This window comes from Strix uralensis, chromosome 4, assembly GCF_047716275.1.
Source record: "Strix uralensis isolate ZFMK-TIS-50842 chromosome 4, bStrUra1, whole genome shotgun sequence".
NCBI classification, from domain to species: domain Eukaryota; kingdom Metazoa; phylum Chordata; class Aves; order Strigiformes; family Strigidae; genus Strix; species Strix uralensis.
Genome location: NC_133975.1, coordinates 34,249,533 through 34,266,506, shown reverse-complemented (window position 1 = coordinate 34,266,506; position 16,974 = coordinate 34,249,533). Strand labels below are relative to the sequence as shown.

At 39.1% G+C, this 16,974-nt stretch overlaps 1 protein-coding gene and 1 long non-coding RNA gene across 4 annotated transcripts in view; one reads left to right on the top strand and one right to left on the bottom strand.

Annotated features, from left to right (window-relative positions):
- The window catches only part of FGL1 (fibrinogen like 1), a 33,176-nt gene extending 21,004 nt beyond the window's left edge, over positions 1-12,172 (top strand). For 2 of the 3 annotated variants that reach the window (XM_074866305.1, XM_074866306.1), the window contains exon 8: positions 81-2,904. In XM_074866305.1, the coding sequence (XP_074722406.1) occupies positions 81-240 (160 nt within the window). In that variant the 3' untranslated portion in view covers positions 241-2,904. Of the gene's footprint in view, positions 1-80; positions 2,905-11,127 lie in introns of those variants that run through there. The other variant, XM_074866307.1, reaches the window with a different exon arrangement.
- On the bottom strand, positions 9,047-15,716 carry LOC141942628 (uncharacterized). Its single transcript, XR_012628684.1, has 3 exons — positions 14,339-15,716; positions 13,156-13,221; positions 9,047-11,175 (listed from the first exon to the last, which is right to left on the bottom strand). It is a non-coding gene; the product is annotated as an uncharacterized LOC141942628 (long non-coding RNA).
- Positions 15,717-16,974: the final 1,258 nt, after the last annotated feature.

Here is a 16,974-nt window from a genome sequence, read left to right as displayed (position 1 = left end):
TTGACTCACACAGAAACTACAGGTGCTTACAACTTTTGGACAGGAGGCCTTATTTCTGTTTTCCTTTACTTTTCCACCAGGTGTCACTCTGCCAACTTGAACGGTTTGTACTACAAAGGCCCGTATACTGCCAAGACAGACAACGGGATTGTTTGGTACACTTGGCATGGGTGGTGGTATTCTCTGAAATCTGTTGTCATGAAGGTCAGACCAGCAGACTTTGAACCTAATATTGTTTAAGTATTTTATTAAGACGATTTATCTAGTTAATCTTTTAGCAAATCAATCCAGATTAAAACAGATGGGCAGATTTTTGCTTCTCATCTATGCATATATAAATCCAGAATAATTCCTCTGCAACCAGTAGTTTTATGAGATGTAAATGAGAAGACAATCTGGCTTGTGAATCTGTAGATACAATATATTGACATTTGGACTTTACCAAAAGGCTAAATAACAAAATCTGCAACTAATTTTAATGTCAGCTCCACTTTGAAGATAGGCTATCATGATGCATGTGTAGAGGGAAATGTATTTCATGTGCAACTAAAATCTGACATTTTAGAGGTTCTTAGTGCTTGATTCTATAAATCTTTACTTTCTTTATATATCTGTTAGTCAAATGCCTTGTTCAGTCACTTCAAAGCGGTTCTTCTTCTAAGCCTATTATCTTCTCCTTTTCCTACATCCTTGTCTTGGCTCCCTGGGCTTTCTCCCTTCTCAAGCTGCAGATACACGTTTTTCTTGTACAAGAAAAATTGTAAGAGAGACTCTGCCTACCTCTGGCTTTTGTGCCTAGCACCACAATAGACTTCAATTGCCAGTAATAACAAGAATCGTTGATTAGTGCTTGCTGCCATGGAGAGGTCAGGAGCACTCTCTAGAAAGCTATCTGATGAAATGTAATCTATTTCTGCTGAGCAGATGCAAATGAAGATTGTAAAAAGCACATGAATCTGAGCCAAACTTGGGCACTTTTATTTTCCTCGTTCCCTAAAGTAATTTTGCTTTTGTGGTTGAACTGTCAGTCTCTCTCCCTCTGTCCAAATACAGTTTTTGAACCTGGCAGCCAGTTTCAGTCAAGCTTAACATAATGGAAACTAACTTTTGGCAATCTATCAGTCAATTCATAACTACATTGATATGAATACAGATCAGCTGAATGATAATTCCCTGCATGGCCATTTTCCCTTCCATTTCCATCCTCCAAAACCAAAAGTTTGGCAAGAATTCTTGAAAGAATTGCATGGAATAACGGAGGGAGGATGTGTAGAACAACTGGGGGGCAAAAGGAGAGGTTCACATGAAACAGTTTCACTCAATAAGATAAATCAGATTACACCTAAACAAAAAAAAAAGGGAAATAAGTAGAGAAAATATGGGTTCAGGCAGCTAAAAAGAATATTATAATGTAAAAATGGTGCTGATAAACATCTGCAGTATAGAGGTCTTGAGGTCTGTGGTTTTTAGGTAATAGCAGGTATTCTAGATAATCCAATCTTTTTCTTGATATATTGATAGATACTGTGCTAGAGATTTCTAGTCTTGAGCACATCCCTGTACCCCTGCATGAGAGGACCAGTGGATAGCTCTACAACTGCTTATTTGGGACCTAGTTTAATCAGTTAAACCAAATTAAATTCCGTGTCTGACAGGAAGGCATACCAGCCTATGTTTATATGTGTATGTATATACGTATATACTTATATACAGTTGTATATGTATTCAGCATTCAACATTAAAACAGAACATCTGACATGTATTTTTATCCAATTTTATTACAGAATTTAAAATGGGTTCCTGTGTAATTCCATGAGCAGGTCTAGAGGTATGGGTCATTAATAATATGATGGAAGTTCTGGAGAGGTTTAGAAAGATGTTGTAAGTACAGTATTTCCCATCATGATTTTCAAAATCTTTTGCTACTCCAAGAGGAGAAGGATTTAATTCTTTGCAAAAACATGGATGACATTATGTAGACATTGTAAAAACACCCTTAGTTTTTCACAGGAAAATGGAGAGATTGGGTTATGTATTTGGAGAGTATCAAGACAAATAATATTTCACATAATTTAAGGAAAAAACATGGAGGATTTAAGTACAGCAAAGTTGGATCTCTAGCACACAAAAAAGACTCTTAAGATGTAGAGATTGTGCTCATAAAATCTGCAGTAATTTTTTTGTTTGCTGCAGCATAAATCCATGAGAACACTAATGAAATCTTTCAGCTGATTTAGGGTGCTTTTGTCATATTCTGATGTAAAATTTGACTCCCTTTCTCTACTGGAAATCATAAAATGAAGGAAGATCAAATCTTTCTTTATACATCTTACAATACATTTATATGTTTATTTGGACTGAATGCTCTTCAGAACAAGGACTTTGATATCCTAGCTGTCTGAAAAGCATCTAGCATACTGCTAGCAATATGCAAATCCAGTATTTAATTCTGACCACCTTTCTATGGCCTTTCTTTGTGTAATAAATCTTTTTGGCCACATGAAAAACATGTGGAAGTGTTGTAATTCCAAATGATCATATAATTGTTCTCAAATAAACAAACCCTTTATTTTCCAATGGCAAGTTTAAATAGCTACTAGAAAAGAGAGTACAGCTTGGAAGAGAATTCTTTTCTCTGCCTGGCCTGGCCTGTTCATATTAAATTATTTCCTCAACAGGTATGAACGTGTTATAAGGTATTCTTTATTCTTACAAGACAGCAGAACAAAAGCCAGTTTATTTGTTCAGGCATTAGACAGAACAGAATAGTAACTCCCAAATAGATTAAAATGAATACATACCATTTGATACAAATCATATAACCAAACAGAAGAAGAATAAGAATCAAGGAAATAACAAGGGAAATGTTTTGTCAGTCATGATTTAATAAAGAACATAATGATAGCTACCAGCAACGTGTAATCAAAAATGCCTGATGTTTGTAATATTTTTTCAAGGGAAACACCTTTACATTTTGAGTTGTCTACTTCTGTTTTCTTCCATTTGCTAAACATTTTGGAGATTGAAAGAATGGAAACCACAAGTCCAGGTGAATTAAATGATCAGTAAAAGAACCTTATATGCTACAACATTTGTTTTCCCTAAAACGTCTAGTGTGCATTGACAGAGCTGAGGTACTGCAGTCTGGTGTACTGCTTTCCAGTGGAGACTCTTCTCTTCAGCGCTACTGCCTAGCTAGAGCCTACCTCTCCCCACCATTCCCAAAACTGTTACTCCTGACACAAATTCTTGAACCCCTTTTTAAAATACTACATTTTGTTCTGTCAAAGCTACTTCTCCTTGCTGTTAGCAAAATGGTATACCCAGAAAGGGGAAGCGAACCTCAGCTTACCAGGTCTGTGAACAGTTTTCTCCTCATTAGCTCAAAAAGAATGAAAATGCAGCTTTTCATACCCTCTTTTTTCTTTTCTTCAGTAGTAGGTTCTCTTTGGCAGTTGTGAAGGAGGTAGAAAGAGCAGAAAAAGTATCCAGGGAGGTACTCTGTATCTAAATTTTCAAAAATTTCCACTTATTTCTGTCTTGGTTTTTTTTTAGTTCTCTATTAAGAGGTCAACTTAGAAAGCAAAAAATTTAGCTTTTCAAAACCAGGAGGTACTTTGAAATTAGTATGAGCATATGCTTGCTGTTTTCTCAGAGCAGGTCTGAGAATTGGAAAGTCAGCAAGGTTTCAAGCATTCAGCCAAAATCCTTATGCAATATATGCTCAGAGAGAGAAAAGTTATAATTTTCTGTTAAAGTGCTTGGCAAAGAGAATGTAGAACTTTACAGTGATAGTGGTTCTTTGATGCTTAATTATTTTCTTGTTGACTACATAGTACTCATCCAAAAATCATCTTTTCCAAGTACCTGAGGGCCATCTTAACCTTTGCTTAGTGCAGGATGAAATCCAGCTTGTCATTGCTATGTCTTCAGTTAACTATGACAGTTCCTCTTAATGCTACCCTAATGCTAAAAAGATTGCATCAAAACAGTAATGTTGATATCCAAACGTTGATTAAACAACCCGGGGGCCAAATTCATATGTTTATCTGCCTGCAGAAGAACCAAAACATGGCCTTTGCAAAACAACCACAACCCTGTAGCTCGGTTTTTCCACCCTTCCTCAGCAACTCATAAATACCTGTGTATAAGTTTCTTTTACCTGTTTCCTATAGAATCTAAGCTTCCTTCCTTCCTTCTTTTCTTCCCTTCTTAATGACAGTTGGATCTTTAATCTTGCCCATTGGTCATGTTTTGCATACCTGTGAATGCCTGGCTTAAGGAACCTGGGTAGCTTTGAGGTTCTGCAGAAGCTGAGCAAAGGCTCGGAGGAGCTAAATGGTGTACTTAAGGCACCTAAAATGGCAGTTGGATCTCTAAATCTCTTGTGAGAATCAGTGTCCAACCTAGTTTATAATCACATTGCATTGAATTATTGTAATGAATATATCACCCAACACCATGGGCAGGAAAATAAGCAGATTCCTCTTAAGAGTATATGGTTCTCACAAATGATTACCTGAATTTCAGTGCATCCAATTTTGTTGCCCTTGCAAAAGGTCCCAAATAATTTTCAATCCATAATCTCCCATGTAATTGCAAAATTATATTGCCACAGGAGCCACTGGGCTGGCACTTTCTGCAACCCGATAGTTCATATTAAATTAGCTGAACACAGACAAGTGACATATGAGCAGAAAGGCGCTTATGTTGGTGATATCCTGCACTAGATGGTGCTCTGTACATGTATTTTCTTAGGCAATACCACATTTGTAAACTAGTACAAACGTTTCTCCAGATTAAGTTAATTATTAAATGATAGAAAACAAGTAAAAAATGTTTAAGTGAATTTAGTCCTTAACTCACGTCTGAAATCATACATAAGTTCCTAAGGTTACCCAAGTCTTACGGAAATTCACAGCATCTAATTATGTTGAGGTATGGCACATTTAGGCAGTTAAATTATGGGCTCTTTAATTTAAAAAGCCTTGCATTACAACAGTAGTTCATATCTTCTGCTGATCAGCAAACAGCAACAAAACTGTGCAAGTTCCAAACACTACCTGAACTAACATACTGTATTCCTGCTACAATTCTTCTACTGCTCTTCCCTGATGGGATCTCTTTCTACTTTTCACATCTCAACTACCCTGAAATTCAAGGGAACTTTAGTGGAGTGAGGGAAGCCCATCTTTATATCATAACAAAAATAATAAAGCATTTTAATGTTACTCATGATCAGGAAACAGAGATTTTGTGAACACTTGTGGCACCAGCAGGATGAAGTAAGTGCTTGTGCCATAGTGAATTCACTGCAGGGAGAGCAGGAAATCCATCTCCTGCCAAGATGCCATACACCCATCTGGGAAAAGCACCCTCCCTGAAATCAGTGGGTTATTCATGCGGTACTCAGCAAATGTAAAATTCATGCTGCATGTAATTGCTAGAAAGTCACTCTGTAGGCTAGTATCTAAGTTTGAATTATTAACACTTGCAAGATGTGAAGGGGATTTTAATGTTTGTAATGCATCTCCTTTTTCTTATTTTATAATAACTTTAAATGACTTATTTTAAATATCCTATGGAAGTTTCTGAAATAATGCTAATTCAAATTGTTCCAGTACTCTGACACTGAATCCTCTCTACCTCTGTTACGCAGCATGCTTAATTAAAGATAGCAGCACAGTTCTCAACTACTCCTCTTACTGACTTTTCCTAACAAGGAGCTTTAAGCTTCTGACTTGGTTTTACTACCCCTCTGAGTACAGAAAAAAAGAAAACAGAAAAATCACACCCATCTGGAAGAACACAAGTCACTCTTAACCTAAAATTTCTAAGGAAAAAGTTCTAGAGTATTGAAGGAAGGGAAGGGCTTCCTTTTTATGGTTACACAACTTGAAAAAAAAAAGTCATTAATAACACAACTCCAAAAAAATGTCATTAAGATTTGTAATCCATAACAATAAATTCTACTTTATATTTATCTTTAACTCCCCAGCATTAAACTAAAGCACTTGAGCCTCTAAACCTGGCATAAAAGTTTAATATATAAGATACTAACTGGACACCTTCCTAGCTATGTAATTCTCAACTTCTTTTTTTTTTTTTTCTCTCCCCAAAAGAATGAACAACATGAATCTCATGCAAATCAACTCAGTCCAGAAGGGTTACACTGGGGATGAATTAGGCCTGTCATCTGCTGCTCAAGCAGATCATTTACACTGTATCCCAAAGAAAACACAGCTTTAACAACAAATCCTTTCTATTATTCTAATACTTTCTCATTAAAAAGGTTATCAGCCATATTCATTATATAGCATTTTATAGGTAGTGTAGCCCTGTAAGTCTGTATGTGCTCTGTAATTCATGATCAACAACCTTCTCCTGTGTTACCAGAACAACAAAAATATCTGCGCTTACGTCCAGCTAGAGCTGGAAAGAGCTAGAGCTAGAAAGTAAGAAAGAGATTGCCCATGACATCTCAGACTTACTTGTTGATGCATGGGATAACAGGCTATACATTATCTATATAGATCTCATTTGTACACTAATTAACCCGCAAAACCAAAATTTGAGAGAAATTGAGACATCCTGCAGCTTTTCAAAGAACACCATCACTAAAGACGAGGAATGATCATGCTGTCCAACACATGAAGAGTTCCTGACAGAAGTAATAACAGTGTTATCAAATTCACTTTTGAAGTCTCCTGGTACATCGCAAAGTGTCTGCAGGAAAAATATGGACTTCCTTAGAGAACAGCACTATCACAGTGATTTCAGCAGGTGAAATATAATTTATGTGGATATTCACCTTTGTTTCTTACTTGATGGGCAGCCTCTTCATCTAAGACAGCTTTAAAAAAATACTGAACTCTGTATCATAGACTTTGCTCATGAAAAGCTCTTACCAGAGAATACACAAGGAAACATGCCACATTATGGTTCTTTATAATATCAGTGAGGATACAGATATTTTTGAAGAACACAGTGGAAGCTGGTGTCTAGCAGTTGCCTTGTCTCTGTTATTCACCTTTTTTTTTTTTTTTTTTTTTTTACCTACAGTATCTCCTTTCAGTTGAATAGTGCTGGAACCAAAAATGTAAAATGAGACTCGAGAGAAGTCAGCTGCTAATAAAAGGTTCCACTGTCCTTTCTTGCTGACCCACTAATTTAAATGCAAGCAACTCTGATGTGATACCAGAGAAAGCCTTCATTGGGGTGTATTTATGCTTACACATTAAAACCAAAGAAGTTTCACCAGACTGCTTATTGGAAGTGTTATAACATAAATCTTCAGCTACAAATGCATTTCTTCGATTATATGATAAAAACAAATATTTCAAGCAAAGCCTCTATTAGTCTCTGAAAGAAAAAAGTACTGTTTATTTCACTGCCTGTTTTACCATCAAGGAGTCCAGTCATAGTGGGAAGAGAACAAGTGACTAAAATGAAAATCCCTTTTCTCGGACATACAGATTTTGAAAGGCAGGGAAAATCTGGAACCCTTCTGACTCATGGATCTAATTTTCTTAATATGAAGAAGAATACAACCTAAATGTACGCATTTTCACTTTAAGAAGTGGAACCAGGACTTCACAGATGTAAGAGTGAGAATGAATGCTTGCCCCCATCACCTCTGATTTTCTCTGTATCATGTAGCAAGTCACTGAACTCTTTGATACTCTTCTTATGTATGAGAAATACGATTTAACCATTTTACAGAGCACTTTGAAACCTCCTCAGGAAACATGTAATTCAAGAACTACATTTTATTCTATTACTAGCCTAGGCTACTAGTTCTGGCTGATCCCTGTCTATAATCAGGAATCTTCAGGTTTTTCACTTGGATAAAACCTTACTAGCAGCAGTTTCTAAACTATATACAACATAGGAAGAGAGGTTAAGGCTTTTGTGCACTGTCTGCATACTGGTTTAAGATAGTAGAATGGCTCCGTTTCAGAAGCATTGTCCACAGTGATGAATTCAGTCTCTGGGAAAGGTGTACTGCACAAGTATTTCACAGTATATTTAAAATGCTCAGAGTTCTCCCTGAAAGATTACATCTGCCAGTTTACATCCAAGCTGTGTATTTAAAGGAAAGAAGTGCTGACTATAGCAGAAGGCTCCACTATACTTAGCACATATTGTCTTCAGTTTCTAGACTGGCATGATTAATTAAGAAAGTCTGCAGCTTCAACTTCCATAGAGATAGCAGTGCTGAAGAGCAGGAAGTAATCAGCTCGTTGGCACCACCATCCATTATATCAATATTCACAGAGAGAGACAGGATCGGTAACTCTTAATAAGAGCACTGCCTGTTGTAGCCATTTTAAACACACTGCAAGCTGCTCATCGTAAATGGCAAATGAAATCCAGAAGGACAAATCAATGTGCATAGTATGGTATTTCAGTCAGTGTTCTGTGATACATACAAAGTAGGGAAAAAAAAACAGGCATACAGGGATTCCTTGGAGAATTCTTAGAGCTTAGAAAATGCTATTTGTTACTCCAGTTTGCATTTCAGACTGTGGAAAATTATAAAAATGGACAAATGCCCACTAACAGGAGGCTGAGCAAGAGCTTGTGGTTAAGAGGGCGCCATGTGGGACAGCAGAGATGACTACTCTTCCGCTGCACATTCCAGCTCTGACTCAGAAGCTCGTCACAATAGAAAACATATATGTTTTTAGAATCCTGTGTGCAAATAAACTGACTTCTGCCTTCAAAAGATTCTGACACTGCATCTTGGTGGCTTATCTACATGCTAGCCTTAAGTTCAGCTAAGAAAAAGCAAGTAGCTAGCAATGAAGAAACTAATATGTTCATTCCTACTTCAATTTAACTTTTCCTCCTACTATCCAGGACTACTGACCTATCAGAAGAAGGAACTGAAGTGAAAACAAAGAACAAAATAGATTACCCAGACAATGTTAGTGTTAATGATTTTGTAACTTTGTGTGTTTGGCTTTTTCTTTTTTGATACAGTTCATTATACTTCAAATTAATCCTTAGACTGCACAATAGCCAAAATAACACATCTAAAATATTAATTCAAAATTTATCTGGTTTATTAATAACTTCATTTGTTTACAATGGCTTTACAGTATGAAATATCAACAACACACAATTTCACAGATAAATCCTAGTACATCCCAGGTGAAGAGTGCTGTAGACACATAATACATGTGTGACCTTTCTCATTCACCTGCAGTTTTCCAACAAAATAATGTTGTTCGTATTTCAGATGCACCTGATTCAACAGTAATCTTGTCCAATTTGTACAGTCACATGGCTTGAACCCTAGACAGGACTAAGTTTTCTTATGTAAGACCTGTCCAGTCATCAAAAACTATGCCAAGAACAACAGTCTTGCAGGCTGTTGCATTTAAGTTGTGGGGTTTATTCCCTAGCAAAGTTTATTTGGTCGGTTAGAACAAGTGTTGGGGAAGCAGAAATAATACATCAGACCTGTTCTAAGGAAAATAAGGGTCGGTTTAGACATGAGTTCATGTAAGACCTCTAAGTGATCTGTGTGCAGTGGAAAACATGGACTAAAACACATCAAGTACAAATAAGAAAATTTATATTTTTTTTTCCTACTGGATTATTTTCACTCTAAATTCCATATGTGTTTTCTCATCTTCTTCCCTTTGGCTTGTGTTACCACCCAGGAGGGAAAAAAATCCTAAATTGACATTCATTTTCTTGCTCCCATTGGATGCATACCATTTCTTTAAAATGACATGCAGAAAAGGCTTGTTTTGTGTTTTCTTTACTTGTTTTCCCCCAGTCTCTCATTGTCCATTCAGTAACCTTTCACGCATACAGAACAGCATTCAGTTTCAATCACCAAATCAAAAGCACATGCTGTCCCTTCATTAATGTTAGAATTCGTCTGTCCATATTGGAGAGGATGGGGAAAAAGAGGAAAGGTTTTCATTCTCCAGTTACATGGCTTTTCACCTTTAGCAGTTTCCTTTTGAGCAGTCAGTGCTAAATTCTGCCATAGGCTGCTGCAACACATCTTCCTCACAGCATTGTTTTGTTCTACCCTGTCCCAGCAACGCTCAGATGGGGACATCTTGTTGTCACACAGAACCAGTTTCGAGCTTTTCCTCTCTATTTTGTTGGTACAAGTTTGTGTTTAGTACCCGCTACCTTTATCACAATTACTCTTAATTTCTTTGTTGTTTCTGTCCACTTACATATACCATGCCTCCTTCTAAACCGGACTGTTCCAGCTAATATGAACATTGGCATAACGTGCAATAGTAAGGTGCTGTGTGTCTAATGCAATACACATTTGCATACACAGAGATCTGAAACCCACAGAAGCTTACTGAAAGACCAGAAAAATCCCATTACTGATAGAACAGAGCCTAAGCAAAGAGCAGTGTGGTACACTACATTGCATTGTCTTGTGAGCTCAGAAGCAGCATCAAGTTAGCACCTATTAACAACTTACTATGCATCAGCTGGTCTGCAGAAATTGTCAGAGTGTATTACTTTGCATTTGCTATAGGCAAACTGTGTGGAAGTTAGCTTAGCCTTCTCTCCTGTCAGAACAAGTCACATCACCATGTATTTGCTGCTGGCTAAGAGCCTATTCATCCCCATGTCCACATTTACCACTGTGCAAATGATACTAAACCCTGCTAACTTAATCTCACATCCAAGCCTCACATTGGGGAGATGCTGCAATAGCAATATGATTTACTTGTTCCTTAATCACAGAAAAGTCACAGAAGCAAATAATATTCAGCACCATTTAAACAGCTGACCTGCTACAGATAAGAATGGAATTGGTTTTACTTCAGCAAAATTTTATTTCTTCAAAACATTAAGTCTGTAGTGAGCTAGTAATGAAACCACTGAAAAGTAGGAAAAGAAACTGGTTGTGTAACCTTTTCCTTCTATTAGTTTCCCTTAAATAAGTCTTAGTGCAAATAATTCTTCCTCTGTTAACCACTGTTTATATAGCTGAAGGCAAGCGTATTTTGGAGCTGTTGCAGAGACATAGCCCTTAAAGGCTCAGGAGCACTTGTTTCCTGACAATAAACACTTTCAAATAGGTCTGTGCAAGTATCTTCCTGGAATTTTATCTTCACCTTCATTTCTTTCCCACAGATGGTTGCTTGAACAGAAAGGACAACTTTTAGAAGAAAGGGTATTTTCCTTTAAAGAAAAAAAAGAAGCAAAGAAACAATCAGTAATAAAAAAAAAGTAAGAATGTGTGGTGCTGGCTGCTTTTCATCCTGCACTCAAGACTGAAAATGTCTACTCCCTGTTCACTGTCTCTAATAGCTAGATTACCTCCCACTCCTCCAGCTTCTGACTCATCTGCCAGCATCTTGTGGGGAAAGCTCCTTCAGTTTCTCCTCTATTTTTCTACAGGGTGCCACAGAAATTTGTTGTCAGCCACTGTCTATTGCACCGAGTAGTCCCACCTGCAAAGAGATCCAGCTAGCATAGCTAGGCACTTTTTTCACAGGTCTCTTCCTCTCTCTCTTTCCTCTGATGAAGTCATTCATCAGGTTAGTGCTCTTGTGGTTATTTAAACATCAGCTCCAGTTCAACATGACTGAAAACCAGGATTTTCTTTCTGTTCAGTGATTTCTTGACATCTACAAAGAACACCACTATATTCTCTTAGGAAGTGGGCAGGTTTGGCTGGAAATCTTCACATTGTGGCAATATATGAATCTCTCAAACATCTTCACATGATCTATGATTTAACCTTTCCTAGCAGCCAGCCTCCCAGCCAGTAACCTTTTTCAAGGTTTAGCCATCTTCTTTGATGTAATATCCCTCCCCCATTGCCTTGATAAAGGCAATTAACTTCTCAATTGTACTTACATGGATTGAAAATACCATTTTAAAGATAACTCTGCTAGGCTGTCATGTTCACTATACAATCTTCTTTTTTTCCTCTCAGAATAGATAAATAGCCATGTTTGGTATTTTTGCATAAATTCGCTTATGTGAAACTATGTTTGCTTAGGAAACAGCATATGTGGAAAACACCAAGGGGTAACAATTGTAGGTACAGAACAGTAAAGTTGTCATTCTGCATATAGCTATGTAAGCTTATTGAAACGACACTGAAGAAGTAAGGGGGAAAAATTAGTCAATTCTTTTTCTAACTGGAAAAAATAGAAAAGTAACTAAAATAGTCTAGAAGAATAATATACAAATTCTCAATCACTAATATCAGGAAGGAAAAAACCCCTCCTATGTAGATTTCTCAAAATATTGATAGGAATAAAACTGTTAAACTGATATCTGAACTCCACAGAAGATGAAACTGTTTTCCTTATTTATTTGCCGTAAGAAAACGCTTCCAAAAATTATTGAACAGAGTTGTTCTTATGAATTGTGCTAGAAATCATGAGTCAATTCTTTAATGTGCATTTAAGAATAATGGAAGGAATAAATAATTAATAACACATACAATGTAGGGGTTTATCTAACAGATAATGGCCCACAAAAGCAAGAGTTTTATTACATTAGGGAATCAAGTGAACTACAATTAGTCTAATGGTTAAAGCGTTAGGAGTATTTTCTAGTTCTCCACGAGTGCTGCTTGTAAGTAGAGGAGTGAACCTTGTTTTCGTGGAAAGCATATGAAAAAAAAAATCACTTAAGGGATTAATTTAGCCCAGAGATCTGTGATGTGTTCACCAATACTTTTTGTGGGGATACCCACAGTCTGTCTAATTCTTTTCTGAACTGTGGAGGAGAAATACCAAGGATTCTTAGAATGATTTTACTTGTAGCCATTACAGGTACAATCACCAGTAAAATTACAAGATCCAGCCCAAATTACCATCCAAAGACATTTTCAACATTTTCAGCAGGACTACTCCTAATGATTTTCTCTAGCATACATCATTAGTATGTTGTCAAAGCAGGAAGTATACAATTTTATTCAAATAGGCCTTGGGCAGAAAAGAAGTCATATGAATGTGAAGTGTGTGGTAGCAAAAATTAAATATTCATTAGTAATTGAGCCTCAGAAGATAATGAAGACTTTCAACTGTAGCGCTATACTTTTCTTCCACCAAAATTGGCACTGGCCTCCAGAAAGGTTTGCTTTATTTTATGCAGTACTTTAAATGTAGTCTGCATAAGCAAACAAAGGGGAACAGTACTTACCACTTGCCAAGGAAATTGAATGCAGTTATCACATTCATTACATGTCTCCACTGGCCCTCTCCCCACCTTAAAAAAAAAAAAAAAAAAAAAAATCACAACAGAGTACATTAACCTCTGGACTGCTGGAATTATACCTGACTGAAGTCAGCCTCGTGATGCCAAAAATTACCTGTGAACACACTGCTGTGTAGCATGAACAAATCCACAACATGGTGTTTTCCCAGATACAGCCAAGACAAGACTTACCACAAACTATAAACTACCACAGGCCAAGCTGTTGCAGTGTTAAGAGCTGCAACCCCCAAGTTCTGGCGCTGGTTTCCTAGCCAGGAGCCCCCAGCTGTGGGCCAGGTGCCCCCACTCCCCACCACATCAGAAGCATCCATACCTTGGACCAGAATCTCTAATAGCCAGTGTGAGAAGCACCTGAGTTGCCAATTACTGACACCACAACTATAACCTTCTTGGCATTTAAAGCATTTAATTCTTGAGTTACGCTGGAGCAGGGTCTGCATTTAGACTTTGGCGTCTTTCAAAAGCATGGCTGGAGGATGGAGAGGTCCCCTCAGCAGCTAAACAGGTAGAGCTTAGACCTGGAGAGTCCTGAGGACAACACTGAATCCCTAGCCAGCACTTCCCAGGATGTCACCAGGCCAGAGGCTAGCTGGGAGGAATGCCTTTCATTGTGCCTGCTGAAAGGCTGTTATTCCAAACAAACTAATGCACATTCATTGGGCCAGGGAAGCAAGGCATCACTTTGCAGTGCAACAACTAAGGTATCTAGCTGGGAGAGGGAAATTTAAATTTCAATCCCTGTTACAAGACTGCTTTTCTAGCTGATTACCATATAATATTAAAGTACACAAGCTGAGTGAGTTCCCTAATAACCTATTCAAAACCATCCATTACCCTGGATACCAACAGGACACAGACTTGGCGGTCCTGTGCTGCTGCATTTTTACTGCTATTGATACTCAAGTTACCTGGTACTGTTTCAAATTATTTACACCCGCTGCAATCATATCTATTATTAAAGACAGACATACACCCATCTCAGCATAGTTTTTCTTTTCAGCCCCTTCAGAGGCATTTGTGGAACTTATTCCTGACTAACTCCTCTTGACAAGAAATAAGGAAAGAATATAAAAAACTGTCTGTAACTCCCATTTCTTCCGTTTCCCACCTGTTGTGATATTCACCCCTTGCTCTGGTCTCTCCAATTCTTTCCCATGCTTTATTCCTCTTGGTTACTTTCCCCCTTGTCATCCTTTGTCTTCCATGTCTCTTCCTCATGTAAGTTTTTCTGCCTTTCTTCCCTCTTCTTTCTCTTTTCCTTCCCTCCTTTTTCAACATTAAGTTACATGATACTTCAGTCTTCCTCCTATATTTATGAAACTCAAAATGCATGGACCAGAAGAGCTGAGGAAGAAGAAAAAAGGCAGAGAAGCAAAAGTCATTTCATGGCTACTTAGCAAGAGAAGAAAGAGCTGTTAGGAGATTTTGATCAGAACAACTGATTCCAACAGCTTTTGATTAGAATCCCAGGAAAAGGACTTCCAAGAGCAAATGATGCGAAAAATGTAAATTACATAGACCTCAGTGGCCTCTCTGGTTCCTTCTCCTTCCTTGCATTGAGAGTCCTTGGCCACTTTGAAATCCTCCTTGATGAGATTTGACAAACTTGTCCACTGTGCAGTGATTTGAACTACCATCATAAACGTGAATACCATCTTCCCTCTTCCCAGTTGGGAAGATATTAAAGGAATGCCAGTGCAACTATTCCCGAATTTCCTCATTATTATCGCATTTTAAAAGAATCCAAGTCTCTGTTTTTTAAATCGATTTTTTTTCCCTTGATTACTGCTGTATGAAAGGCCTAGACAAACAACAAGACCAGGAAAAATGAAAGAGCCATCAGAGTGGAATGGTTGCAGCGAATGCTGAATGAACTGTGATCTTTGGTGGGATAAAGATCAACATGACAAGCTTTCAGCTGTAGCGATCAGTCGATACTTTCCAGACCATCCCCACAGTGACAAAGAGAGAGGCATTTTTAAGTTGTAATTGAGATTAGCCTTGATACATACAGTTGGAACCATGCCTGTGAACTTTGCTAAAAGGCTGGCTATGTAAACCATCTATCACTCAGTTTCACATGAGCAGTGATCTAATGACACCACAAAAATCTCACGATGTCCCTCGCTCCACACGTCCAGCCACAGCAGCAGACTCATGCCAGGGTGCTTCAGCTGTGCTACTGAAGGGTTTGCCTCCCAAGGTCTGCAGCACCGTACAGACCCTCACTACAGATTGGCATTATTCCCTCTCGGGATGTCCAAGTCTTGTACAATGCTCAGCCTTGTAGCCCCAGAGCACTCTTGCTCTAATGTGGCTCACTACATTTGCAGTCACGTGCTAACTGAAAGCCCATGCATAATACTACTGACTCCAGCATGCTTTGGATGAAGCCCATAAAGATGGGCAAGATTGCTTTTCATGGATGGGAATAAAATATTTTGTTTGTTACTACTAAGCTAACCACAATAAAAATAAATAGTTCTCTTTCATGTGGTGGTGAAACAAAGCAATCATGCTATATTCCTTTTTTAATTATTAGGTTGAAAGATTCAGTGTCTTCCTGGCATGCTTAATTCTGAATCATATTCATCACATATATAAATAGCCAGCAACTGTATATAGTAGTGGAGGGTGGAGGGGAAGGTCAGGGAATTAGCCTGATGTCAAGAAAGCATTTCCTATGGAGTCACCAAATCTGTCCTGGATACAGACTCCTACGTTGGCACACAGGGAGCCCAGAGGCTGCTGTGCCCTCGCGCACCAGACACACTGCGTGGTAAGCGTGTCCAACCTTACTGGCATTTGAAAGCTTCTCCTCCTTGGACATTGCATAGGCAAAACTTACTTTTGGGGGCTTTGTAAAGGTGAGTAAAAGATTTTCCTTCTCTACCTCCTGTTATGGGTAGCACCACCAGCTGAAGACACTGCTTTAGTGCTGAATTCCCAGCAGGTGCTCCATGGGGTCTGGGAGACTGCCACGGGATGTACCTTCCCCAGCGAAACCCCTGAGAGGACAGATCCTGGAGGGAAGAAGTGGCTCTACTACCACTCAAATCCAGGACATTGAGCACAAAGATGTGGCAGCAAGTAATACTGCGGACAGGGTGCTCAAAGGCAGAGTTAAAGTTGTGGCCAGTCACTACTAAACTCAAACACGTTGCACGTGGTTTGCATTTGTAAACTATTTTGCATAAATGCAAAGGTTTAGCACAAGTCCAGCACCGCGCAGCTCAGGCCATCGGGAAAATTAAGCTAGAACCTCCTGGGGTTTTTTGTTGTTGTAACCTGGCCATTGCCTCGGCGTTGCTCTGCGCCACCACGCTAACCCCAGGCCCACGACAGCTCTCAGCTGACCCCGGAGGCACAACCTGCGTTTTGCACACTCCCTGGTCCGGGATGGCAGCAGTGGGCACGGCGGGGCCAGCCGGCCGCCTCGGGCGGAGGCCCGGGGCCTAAGGGAGCCCGGCCCGGCCCTGCCGGGGGAATGCGGCCCGTCCTGACCTGCCGCTCCCCGGGGCCGATGATTCACCCCGGGCCCGGCCGCCGGGCGCGAAGGCAGCGGCCCGGCCCTCCGGCAACGGGCGATCTCGACACTTCTCACCCCGCGCGCCGTCTGCGAAGCCACACGCGGTTTAAAAATTAAAGCAAGGAAAGGTTTTGTCGTCGCGGGTTGTGCTCGTGACTAGCGCACCGTGCCCGCCTGGGGCGAGGTCACCGCCTGCCCGTCACCACCTGCCCCGG